Source organism: Condylura cristata, unplaced genomic scaffold, assembly GCF_000260355.1.
Source record: "Condylura cristata isolate star-nosed mole 26May11 unplaced genomic scaffold, ConCri1.0 scaffold00012, whole genome shotgun sequence".
NCBI lineage: Eukaryota > Metazoa > Chordata > Mammalia > Eulipotyphla > Talpidae > Condylura > Condylura cristata.
Genome location: NW_004567113.1, coordinates 37736771 through 37749488, shown reverse-complemented (window position 1 = coordinate 37749488; position 12718 = coordinate 37736771). Strand labels below are relative to the sequence as shown.

The following is a 12718-nucleotide window of genomic DNA, read 5'->3' as shown; positions in this document are numbered from 1 at the left end:
AGCACGAGTTGGACTACCAGTCGGGGAGGTGACCCACATGGCACAGCATTATCTCCCCTGTCTTGCCTGCTGCTCCTCTCAGCAGTACATTTCAGTGGATCTGTTTGTTCTGCTCCTCACTGTCTCTGGTGAACCCTCTTAACTCCCCACACCTCTGGCCTGTACTTCAGTTATTATATATATAGATAAACTATTTTTTTTAAAGGAAAGATTATGGGGTGTGTGTGTGTGTGTGTGTGTGTGTGTGTGTGTGTGTGTGTGTGTGTGTGTGTGTGTGTGTGTGTGTGTGTAGGGAAAGAATTTATATTCTTATACCAGGGCACTTTATCAACTATTTCTGTTTTATAAGGCAAGTGCAATAACAGAATTTAAAACACTAAAAGATATGTAAGATACATCAGATGATTAGGTAGATTGGATATCCATGGATTTGCACATACCACCTCCTTTATTGAAGAAGAGTTGATATTTAGTAGATAATCCATGTTTAAATGTTAATGTTTAGACTTTAAAACTGGGATTTGATAAAGAAAACTAAAGGATGATAATATAAGTTCTATACATTGAATAAACACTGAATAATTAATTTTTTAAGATTTAATTTATTTATGTATACAAGATACGGGTTCTTGATCAGAGGTGCCAGCGGACAGGCTGTGAGGACTCACCAGAGACACACGGGGGGTGCAGAACAGGTAGATCTACAGTAATACACTGCTGCAGGGAGCAGCAGGAGAGAAAGGAAATGGCTGCTGCGCCATGTCGGTTACCTTCCTGGCTAGGATCTAACTCACGCTGTAGTGGTTGGAGATAGCATGATTCACTGAGACTTCAACCCCTGCACCACCAGGGAGGCCCACCATTCAGTACTTTGTGTACATGTACACTAGAAGAACATTTACTCGTTTTGGTCTTTTCATTAATACATGTAGATGGTTATTTACCTTTAATATTCAGCAACTTGTTTTTATTATGATTGGTTTCTTAATGCCACAACTTAACCCTGTGTGGACTATTTTCTGATCTTTTTTCCATTGATACCTGCTAGGATAAAAGATGTCTACTTGGAGAAGAAAGGAACCAAGTATAAAATTTAACTCACAGGCACTAAGAGAATAACTGGTTGATAAGGTTAGCATCATTGGTAATCAGTGAAATACAAACTAAAGTCATAGTTAACTACTACTAAACATTTGCTTGATTGATTCTCATTCATTGGAAGAGGTGTGGTTTAACTGCTTGACCAGCATCAGCCAAAGCTAAGCATACACCTTCACTGTGACTTGGTAGCCATAGCCATATTCCTAGTCATATATTCAAGAAAAGTCCTAGAGAAATGAGTATCAAACAAGACTGTGCAAAAAGATTTATGACACATTTATTCAAACTGGAAACATAACACCAATGTTTCTAGACCAAAAAAAAAGGACATATGAAGTATAGTCATACCTCATGGTGGAATACTACATAGCAAAAAAAAAAAAAAGAACCCATAGTGACACAAACAATTTGAGTTTCCCAAAGATGTGCCAAATGACAAAAGCTGTACAGTAAGGGATACATAATGGGCTATTTTGTTTTTATGAAATTCAACATGAGCTGAAACTAATAAATGCTGATAGAAATTATGCCAGTCATGGGTGTAGGTGAGGATTCAAGTGGAGGGGCAAAAGTGAGATTTTTTGAGTGCTGAAGATATTCTCCCTATTGTCTAGATCATAGATACATGGATATAATCATATGTAAATGTTTATCCAGCTCTAGATTGTTGTTTTATATAACTTCATAAAAATTAATAACAAATGAAATGGCTGTTATCTTTGAATAGCATTAAGTGCTGAAAAAATATGGATTCTTTATGGTCTTCTGGAAGATCCTTAACAGAAAAGTCATTAATAATAGATAATTCATATGTTTATTCTACATATTAATGGTCCTACTAATTTCATATGAGTAGATACTTAGACATATTAACTGTGCTTATTGACTTGGACAGAATTAATTTACTAACTATATAGAGTGAGAAGTACTCATATCCACTGGTTAATTAAAATTAGTTAATACATTTTGAGATTTCATTTTCCTGTTTATAAAAGATTTATAAAGATTTATTCATGTGGGCTCTACCTGGTGGTGCAGCGGGTTAAAGCACTGCACTATGAAGCTATCAGAACCCACTGCAGCATGAGTTTGATCCCCAGCTACGGAGTTGACCTACATGGCATGGCAGATCTCTCCTGGCCTGCCTGCTGCTCCCCTCAGCAGGGTATTTCAGTCTCTCCGCCTGTTCTGTTCCCCACTCTGTCTCTGGTAAATCCTCTCACCCTCCGCACCTCTGGCCTGTACCCCAGTTCTGTAAGCATAAATAAATCAGTCTTTTTAAAAAAAAAAAAAAGATTTATTCATGCATTTAAGAACTGGGGTGTAGGCCAGAGGTGTAGGTTGGAGAGAATGAAAGGATTCAACAGAGACAGAGCGGGGAGTAGATCAGAGAGAATTTACTGAAATACACTGCTAAGGGGAGCAGTGGGCAAGACAGGAGAGGTCTGCTGCGCCATATGTGGGTTACCTCCCTGGCCCAGTACCGGTCCTGGGGGTGATAGCACTGAGACTTAAACTATATACCACCAGCAACGCCCCCAGAATTCTTTTTAAATTTAAAAAAAAAATTTTTTTAAATACACCTCCTTTCACAGGTATGTTGAGCAAGTGACTGAGGTTTCCCAAAATAGTCCCTATTTTCACACATGTTTAGCCTACCCCTTTTCCCATCCTCCACCAGTGTGGTAAGTTTGTTACAGTTGATGAAACAACACTGACAGATCCTAACCCATTCAGAAATCTACAGTGATATATATCCATCATTATTGTGTAGAGAGTGTTTCCACAGCCTCTTCTTTCCACCACATTTTCTTATCCCAAAATTCTTTTCATTTTGCAAAAACTTTGTACCCATTAAACAAAGGTTTCCATCTCAGTAACCATTCTTCTTTCTATGAATTTATTCTATGAATTTATTCCATGTGCATCTTAAAGTATTTGTGTTCTTTAATTTTTTCATTTAAATACTTTTCTGCTTGGTGGTTCATTCTCCTCTTAGATATATATAATCCCCATAATATTGCCACCACCAAGACACCAGTGAACCATCACCATGGTCTTGCTCTCTTCCTGCCTCTGTTTTGATACCTCTCCTTCTTCCTCCTCAGCTGAATGTCTGTGGTTTATAGTTTGCCTTTTGTCTTTTCCCCGCTGATCCCTTGTTTGTTTTTCTGTATTCCTTCTATAAATGAAACCATCCGATATGTTCTTATTTCACTGAGCATACTCCCCACTAGCTCCGTCTGTGTTGCTGCAGATGGCTTGAGTTTATCTTTTTTTTTGATTGATGAATAGTATTCCATTGTGTGTGTGTGTGTGTGTGTGTGTGTGTGTACACACATGCACAAACCACATCTTCCTAATGCATTCATCTGTTTGTAGGCATTTAGGTTGTTTCCATATCTTAGCTATTGTAAATAGTCCTGCTTAAACAAAGAAATGCAGGTTTCCTTTCAGGTTAATGTGTTTGTGACCTTTGAGTATATTCCTAGAAGTGGACTTGCTGGGTCATATGGTAGTATTTTTAGTAGTTTGAGGGTCCTCCACACAGCTTTCCATTGTGGCCATTTTACATTCCCACCAGCACTACAAGAGAGTTCCTTTTTCTCCGCATCTTTGTCAGCATTTGTAGTTGCCAGTTTTTTTTTTTTTTTTTAATATGGGCCATTCTTGCTGGTGTGAGTGATAGAGCTCATTGTGGTTTGAGTTGCATTTCCCAGATTATAAGAGATGTTGAACCTTTTTTCATACCTGTTGGCTATTTGCATTTCCTTATTGGAGAAGTGTCTTTAGTTTTTCTGCCCATTTTTGGACTGGATTGTTTGCTTTTTGTTGGTGGTGGTGTTGAGTCCTGTGAGCTCTTTGCAAATCTTTGAAATCAGTCCCTTATCAGTTGTGTGTAATGTAAATATTTTCTCCCAGTTGTTAGGGTGTCTCTTGGTTTAGGTTATTGTCTCCTTTGCTAGACAGAAGCTTTTGGTTTGATATAATCCCAGCTGTTTATCTTTCCCTTCACTTTCTTAAGTCAGGGTATTTGTTTTTTTTTATTACTGGCTTCACTTAAAATAATTGTCCTCAGACCCACCATGTTGTAGCTTATTTCAGAACTTTCTTAAAATTTTATCTGAATAATACTCCATTTATGTATTTACCACAGTTTGCTCATTAAACATTTAGTGAAAGCCTGGGTTCTTTCCACCTTTTGGTTATTGCAAATAATATTTGTTATGATAATGTTTTCACAAATATCTGTTTGAATCCCTGCTTTTTTTTTTTTTTAAGGTTTATTTATTTGTGCATACAGAACTGGGGTACAGGCCAGAGGCTCAGGGGCGGTGAGAGGCTTCACCAGAGACAGAGTGGGGAGCATAACAGGCAGATCGATGAAGTACGCTGCTGAGGGGAGCAGCGGGCGGGTCAGGAGAGGTCTGCCACGCCATGTGGTCACCTCCGGGGCAGGCGGGAATCGAACTCATGCGGAAGTGGCTTTAGATTCTCAGTGCTGTGCTCCAACCCGCTGCGCCACCAGGGAGGGCCCGGCTTTAGCTTCTTAATGCTGTTCTTTAACCCACTGTGCAACCAAGAAGGGTCTCTGACTCCTGCTTTAATTGTTTTACATATATTGCCAGAATTGAAATTGCTACATCATATAGTCATTTTGGTTGATTTGTTTGAAGAATCGGGATACTTTTTTCCTAAAACAGTTACTTTATTTTTCTTTACAACTTCCATTATACAAAGATTGTAATTAACTTTACATTCTTGCCAGCAGCTCTTTTTTTTTTTGTAGTAGTTACCCTAATGTGTGAGGTGGTATTTTACTGTATGGTTTATTCCCCTTATAATTAGTGACATAAAGCATTTTTTCATATGCTTATTGGTTATTTGTGTGTCTGTTTTGGGTAAGGGCTAGAGTCCTTTTTCATTTTTAATTTGTGTTTGTTTTTTGTTTTTGCTTTATAGTTTAGCTCCTTACCGTATACATGCTTTGCAAATATTTTTTCCTGTTCTGTGGGACAGCCCAAGGATATTATTGTCATTGAAGGAAAATTTTAATCAAATTTAAAAAGTGCTATCTCCTCATGTACTTTTTAGTAGTTACAATTAATTTCTCTATATTTTCCTACTGAATCTTGTGCTTATTGTCAAACCCAAAGACATAAAGCTTCCCTCTGTGTTTTCTTCTAAGATTTTTATAGTTTTAATATTATGTAGGTCTTTCATCAGTCACTAGTTAATTTATATATGGGTCCAGGTTCGTTTTTTCAAGAGCCTGTCAAGTTTTGAAAAAAAATGTTTACTGTGTCATTGAACTGTACACTTAAAAATCTGCTTTTGTGATATTATTAGAGTTTTGCTAAGATTTTTAGATTTAATGGCTTTTACTTTACTCATTTGTGAGTGTAATATTAAGTACTTCCTTTGAGTGAAGACTTTTCTCCAATATTCAAATAAGAAAGCAATAACTGTATTTATTAAAGATTATATAACTTAAGATTATGCTTAAAGTGATGTCATACATTTTTAAGTTGAATGCTTAAGCAAGTTTATTGAAAACTAGGAAAATCAGCTTAATTTGTTACTGAAATTTGTATTTCTGTCCTTTTTTTTCAGTGGTTTAAGTGAGATTCTTGCTGATACATTTAGACAGGTTTTGTTTTAAATAAATTTTATTTACCATTGGTTTACAACACTACATAAATTCCAGCAGTACAGCTTGATAACTCAGCATGTGTATTTGCCTCACCACATAAACCCACAACCAGAATTTTAGTACTATTCATAATATAAAATTGACCCTCTATCCTTCCATATGCTATCTCCTTCCCTTCTGGTAACCACTTTATATTCATATAGTTTTTAATTATTACTAGAGTTGGTATGGCTGTTTATATCTCACATATGAGAGAAACTATTCATAATAGTCTTCATCTTTTGACTTATTTCACTTAGCATGATCATCTCCACTATGTTTCTATAAAAGGCATAATTTCATATTTTCATTAATTGAATATTACTCCATTGAGTAGTTAGATAGGCGGCTTTTGATGTATGTGCCTCTAAACATTCCCTTTAAAATTACCCAGACATTGGGGCCTCCCTTGTGGCACAGGATTAAAGTCTCAGCACTATCAAGCTATTTCCAGCCACTGTTGCATGAGTTCGATTCCCAGCAGACTTCTCCCCTGTCCTGCCTGCTGTTCCCCTCAGGCAGTGTATTTTAGTAGATCCACCTGGTCTGCTTCCCACTCTGTCTCCAGTGAATACCCACATGTACACACCCACACCTCTGGCCTAGACCCCAGCTTCTGTATGCATAAATAAATGAAAACAAATCTTTCAAAAATAATTTCCCAGACATAAAATGATATTAGAGTAATGTACTTATAATTAAGAAAGCTTTCACCTTGCCATAGTGATACTGACCAGACACTGTCTCTGGTGAATCTTCTCACCCCTTGCACCTCTGACCTGTACCCCATTTCTTGTGTGGTGCATTAGTTAATGAATTGATTGATTGATTGATTAATAGTCTTTTTAAAAAACTTTAAACTTCTAGTACATGAAACTATGTATTGGCTCATAAATTTTTTAAGTTTTGTTCTCTTTTAAAACTAGTTTTAACATTTCAGCTAAGTTTTATGTACTTTCCCCTTTCCCTGCAGTATCTCTAAAAGGATTAACTAATTTTTTATTCTGATAGCATTTTAGATGAAGTCATTTATGATGTAGTATTTTTCTAATATATAAAAACCTACAAATACGACTTTATTTTATTAGTTTAGGACAAATCTTCTTACTTAGCTTAAGTTGTATATCACCAAAGCAATGTTTCTCAATTTAGCTTGCATCAGAATCACTTGGAGTACGTGTTAAACCACCCCAGAGTTTCTGATTCACTAAATATAGTACAAGATAAAGAATTTTGATTTCTTACAAGTTTCTAGGTGATACTGATGCTACTGGCTGGGAAAACTTTACTTTGTAAGACAAACTGCCTTAAGACATTGTTGTTAATAAATTAACTTTTCTTCAAAGCATCTAGGATGGTACTATTCATATATCATCTTTGGGGAAGTAGAAAAAAAATAGTCACTCAGTAATTTTCTGTACATGGCTAAATGAGAAATCCAGTTGAAAATATTGGCTTGGAATGATCTTATTTGTGTGGTAAGATGGGCAGACTGTTAATTTCTTAAACATTTAAAATATTTTACTATTTATATTTCTATATTAATTGAATAATATTTTATAGTATGCTAAGAATCATGGCTGTTTTCAAATAGCATTTTTTAGATTAATGTTTGTGTCATATAAATGCATTTAGAAGAACTATTATATTTTGAGCAAAAAACTTGCTCTGTTTCATAATGTTTTCATACTTATAAAAGTGAAAGGTATTTGCTTGGTGGTTTTTTCTTGCTTGATTGCAGAGTGCCTTTGAAAGAGAGTTCCTTATTTTGGCTTATCATATAAAGAAATAGAGTTAAGATATTGTTAACAATAAGAAAAAAAAGACAATTTGAGTTGTCCTAATAGACTCATTTATTATGAAGAACAATGATAGGCAGGTGCTTAAGATAAATCAAAATTATTTTTAGCTCCAGTAGCTTTTTTATTGTATTCAGAAAGCATCCATTTTGCTTTTGTCATGCAGAGTATTCTTAACTGGGATATTTCATTAATTTGAATTTCAGGGCAGCAGCAATGACTCTCCGCACGGTATTATTGTCATTGCAAGCACTATTGGCAGCTGCAGAACCAGATGATCCACAAGATGCAGTGGTAGCAAATCAAGTAAGATAGCTACTGTTTTCCTCAGTGTTATTTGTAAAAAAGCGTTGATTATGTAACTATGTAATTTTGGTGGCACAATGTAACACCTTTATGCTTTACCTCCACCAAACCTTCCACGCTGATGATGTCCTGATCCCCTTCCCCTATTACTCTATTTTACCTTCCTTTCCTCTGTCCCCTCTGGTAATAGATGTTTTCAGAGTCTTACATTATTTTATGTACTTTTGTCACTTTGTTTTCTTATGGTTTTACTGAAGAAAACACAAATAAGTGAAACAGTACAGTGACTGTCTTTCATTTACTGGCTCATTTCATTTAGCACAATCACCTCAAGGCCCATCCATTTTGTCCCAAAAGCTATTATTTTGAGATAGCTACTGTACTTAGCTGTGAGGTAATCTGCATTGTTAACCGAGTATACTTCCACTGGTTCTAAATTTATAAATTGTTTTCACTTAGGGTAAGATTATTTTGTCAAATGTAGTAGAAACTTTTTTTTAACACACTAGTTAAATTGGGTGTATAGTAGGTGCTTTTTCCCTAGCATATTATGAAATTTTGTAAACAATGTTGAAAGTACACATAGTGAAGACCCATATTCCCACTTACCATCTACAACCTATGATTAGCATTGTTACACATGCATTATGTGGGGACCCCTCTATCCCTCCTTTCAGTGATCTTTTCCTGGTAGTGATTTTAACCAGCTCCTCTGTAGTACTGAAATGGCTTAGTGGAAGTTACATTTAATGCTGAATGGAATAAATCCTTTCAGTTCTGGTCTTTGATTCCCACAGCAGATATTAGCAATTCATGGTTAGATTATTTTTGTAAGCAATGCTTTGTTGCAGCAAAGTAATACATTTATTACTTGCCAGCTACAAGTGGTGGGATTGACTAGTTAAGTCAAAGATGTGGTGACATGTCTGAAAGTTTTAAAAGTTTGACAACTCCTCTTCTAAGTCATCCAGATTTACTGAGCTTTCTCTTGATTTGATATACTACTTTCTTCTGTTATCTTTATTATCCCTTCTTAATTCCTATAATTTTTTTTCCTTTTCATCCTCCTACCAGTTAAATACTGTTTCTTGGACCTCGTATTGTTCCTTTTACCTTCTATTCTGTACACTCAGATAATCATATGCACACTGATACCAAGTCTGTATTGATTACTACCTGTATGTTGATAAAATGTTTGGACTTGCCCTCATGAGCCCATGAACCTTTTTAGAACTGAATATATAAATGTTTCATGGATATCTCAGCACTGTATTTCTAAAACTGAACGCTGGACCTTCATCCCTTAAAACTTGTCTATCCTTGTATGGTACCATCATCAGTTTTTTATTAAATTTTACCCTTGTTACAGACTTGAAGTTCTTTGTTTCCTTTGTCTGACTGATTTCATTCCCAGTATCTCTTTGTCATTATACTTCTGTGATTGCCTCAGTTCACATTTTTTAAATTTTCTCTTTTTGGATACTCTAATAAAGCTCCCTTCAGTTTTCTCTTATTTTTCTACAATGATTCAATGTTGATAATCAGTTAGATTTATAAGATCCAAAGTTTGGGGCCTCCCTGGTGGCTCAAGGGGTAAAGTAAAATAGTTCAAGGCTGTCTGCAGCCTCTTCAGCACGTGAGTTTGATACCCGGCCAAGGAGGTGACCCACATGGCACAAAAGACCTCTCCTGCCTAACCTGCTGCTCCCCTCAGCAATGTTAAGTCAATCTGCCTGTTCTGTTCCCCACTCTGTCTCTGTGAATCCTCTTCACTCTACATAAACAAATCTTTTTTAAAAATGCAAATCTTTGTCTTTACAACTAAAAACATATTAGTATGTTTTAGTTAGCGGAGTTCCTCCTTGATTTGACTGACTTAATTCATCTACTAAATTCTTAACTGTTCCTCAAGCTCATGCTGTTTTAAATTGTATTCACTTCTGAATGTCTTTTCCCCATTTGCTGTTTTCTCTACTTAAGAAGCATTTTCTCTTAGCAAACTTCTACCTTTCCTTTAAAAAGCAAGCTGTTCACTCCTTGTTAATATTTCCTACTATTGTTTGTCTCAGAGTCCTTAGAATTAGTGGTTTTACATGTATATATATGTGTGTGTGTATGTGTATATATATATATATATGCCATCTATTCATTTTTGATAGATTATGATTCTCAACTCTGATTTACTGTTGCGCTTTTAGCCTCAGATCTTCTTCTATCTCTTAAAACACAGATTTATTTCCTAGTTGACAGGCATAGAAACTAGGTTTATCATTTTAGTATATAATAGAAGCTCAATAGTGTTAAAATGGTCAATATATATCAAATACTTGAAAAAGAAATATTGATACAAGTTTGTTATTTTAAATTTGCACCTTGCTTTTCTGGTGGTCTGAGGTATTTGTAAAAGTGCTGTATGATGAGTTTATAATCACCTCAAAACATGCAGTAAGTTAAATCTTGGCAGTCAGCTCCTCTGAAGCACTGTACTCATGCAGCTCTAGCAGAACAGCAAGTATTGTATTCTCATTTGAGCTGTGGTTATTGCACAATTGATCTCACTTTTTCATGTCCATGTAATTTCAGAAGCTAGTAGTTCTTTTTATTTGTATAAAGTTGGCCACTACACCATGTTTAGAAACATTTCTCATATCATTTAGTACTAATTTTCTGCCAGTTATATTTATTAAATGGGAGATTAAAGTTGCTAGACTTTGTTTTTCTTTTGTCAACACAGTCTGTTCAGATTAGTCTCCAGTATTAAACTACATTATAGACAAAATATTTGTTTGCATTGGGAAGCAAGTCACTAACATTTTTAGTGTCAGTTTTATTTAGAAAAAGCAAGTTCTTAGACAATTAAGAATTGAATTGTTATATTGAATACTATAATTGTATTTCATATCAATTTTTTCCCCTCTTGTATAGTACAAACAAAATCCTGAAATGTTCAAACAGACAGCTCGACTTTGGGCACATGTGTATGCTGGAGCTCCAGTTTCTAGTCCAGAATACACCAAAAAAATAGAAAACCTATGTGCTATGGGCTTTGATAGGGTAAGTACATAAAGGCTGCTAATTGTGATATGTTGATTTACTTAAAGTATTACTGCAAATATTTGACTAACAAAAGTATTTATTTTAATATTATAGTTTATTTTTACATCATTTTGTGCCTTTTTCCATCTCAGTGGGCTTCCTACCACCAAATCACCCATAGTCTAGTGTATTTCCCTGCCCCTGTACCTCCCAGCTCCTTACTCCCCCCATTTTTGATCCCATTCCCCATTCCACCTCCATAAAATGTCTCTGGTATATAGTTGTTCGTTGTTTTTTTTGTCCCCCTGATTTTTTATGCTCCTGCTATGAGTGAAACTATATGGTATTTTTCTTTTTCTTTTCTGGCTTATTTTACTATACATCATCCCTTCCAGCTCTATCCATGTTGCTGTAAAAGGCATGAGTTTATCTTTTTTTTTTTTTTTTTTGGCTGGTCAGTAATATTCCATTGTGTGTATGTACCATATCTTTTTAACCCATTCATCTACGTTTGGGCATTTGGGTTGATTCCCATGTCTTTCATATTACAAATAAAGCCGCAGTAAACATAGGGGTGCAGGTGACAAATGTATTTTAAACAAGTAATCTAAATTTAGAGTTGATAGATAAAATCTATTACTAAAATAAGTGATTTTGTATTTTGCTGATTTCATTCATTGCTTTTAGAAGATATTTTTATTCACTACAAATAAAAGGTGAAAAGTGTGATTTATTACTATAATGTAGTGATTAGTATCTTACTGTCACTTTAGATTTGATTTTCTGTCTCCTTTTCTTTACAGAATGCGGTAATAGTGGCCTTGTCTTCAAAATCATGGGATGTAGAGACTGCAACAGAATTGCTTCTGAGTAACTGAGGCATAGAGAGCTGCTGATATAGTGAAGCTTGCCCCTTCCTGAGGAGCATCTGTTATTTTTAGGATTCTGCATAGATTTCTTTTAAACTGGCATTCTTGCCTAATGATGTTATCTAGGCACCATTGGAGACTGAAAAAAAAAAAAAAAACCAACCCCTGCTCTGTAAATAAAGCTAATTAAACGTCTGTGTAAATTTAAAAAGGGGAAATACTTTAATTTTTTTTCTTAATAGTGTAAAAATTCTTTGAGCTAAGCTAAAACCATGGAAAAAACATGCTACTTTAGTGTTTAGCAGTGTACCAAGACTAGCAAGAGTTTGCTTCAGGATTTTGTTGAATAATTAAGATAATATTTTGAGTGTGTCAGGGCCATTCAAATTGTTGGTGTTGCATCACAGCTACCTTAACTGTTTTTAACATGGATCCTCTGTGCCCGTGAATTTACTTGCATGCTTGTACTTGATCTTAGAATGGGTAGCTGAAAAGACCACCATTTAAGCATTTGAGAATTCTTCAATATAAGATTTATCCACAATTGAAGATGGTGACCTATTCAGAGCCTTTTTGTCCCTGTCAGCAGACTGGACCTATCTATTTTTCCCCTCTACCACACACAGCTAATATTCTGATAGTGAATTTCTCTATATTTAGGGGGGATATATGCTGAGAGACAATATCCCTTGCTCCATTTTTTTAGTCACCCGTTTGGAATGTTTTGTCACAGTTCTTCACTTTTAAAGCTTTCCTGTGTAAGTAATAGTGTAAAAATGGAGCTGCCAATTTTGTTTCTCTTGATGAAAAACAGTAAATACTTGATAATGCAGTATTCCCAGATTTAATGAAGGAATAAGTTAATAGTTTTTCGGTGAATTTGGCACATCTTCCTATTTTTTAACTGGTGAAAT

The 12718-nt window shown here is 35.3% G+C and overlaps 1 protein-coding gene across 1 annotated transcript in view; it reads left to right on the top strand.

The window, feature by feature from the left end:
* UBE2K (ubiquitin-conjugating enzyme E2K) overlaps positions 1–12015 on the top strand; it is a 51814-nt gene extending 39799 nt beyond the window's left edge. Inside the window, exons 5-7 of the mRNA XM_004681338.2 lie at positions 7800–7899; positions 10825–10953; positions 11739–12015. Of these exons, the coding sequence (XP_004681395.1) occupies positions 7800–7899; positions 10825–10953; positions 11739–11813 (304 nt within the window). The 3' untranslated portion in view covers positions 11814–12015. The remainder of the gene's footprint in view (positions 1–7799; positions 7900–10824; positions 10954–11738) is intronic.
* Positions 12016–12718: the final 703 nt, after the last annotated feature.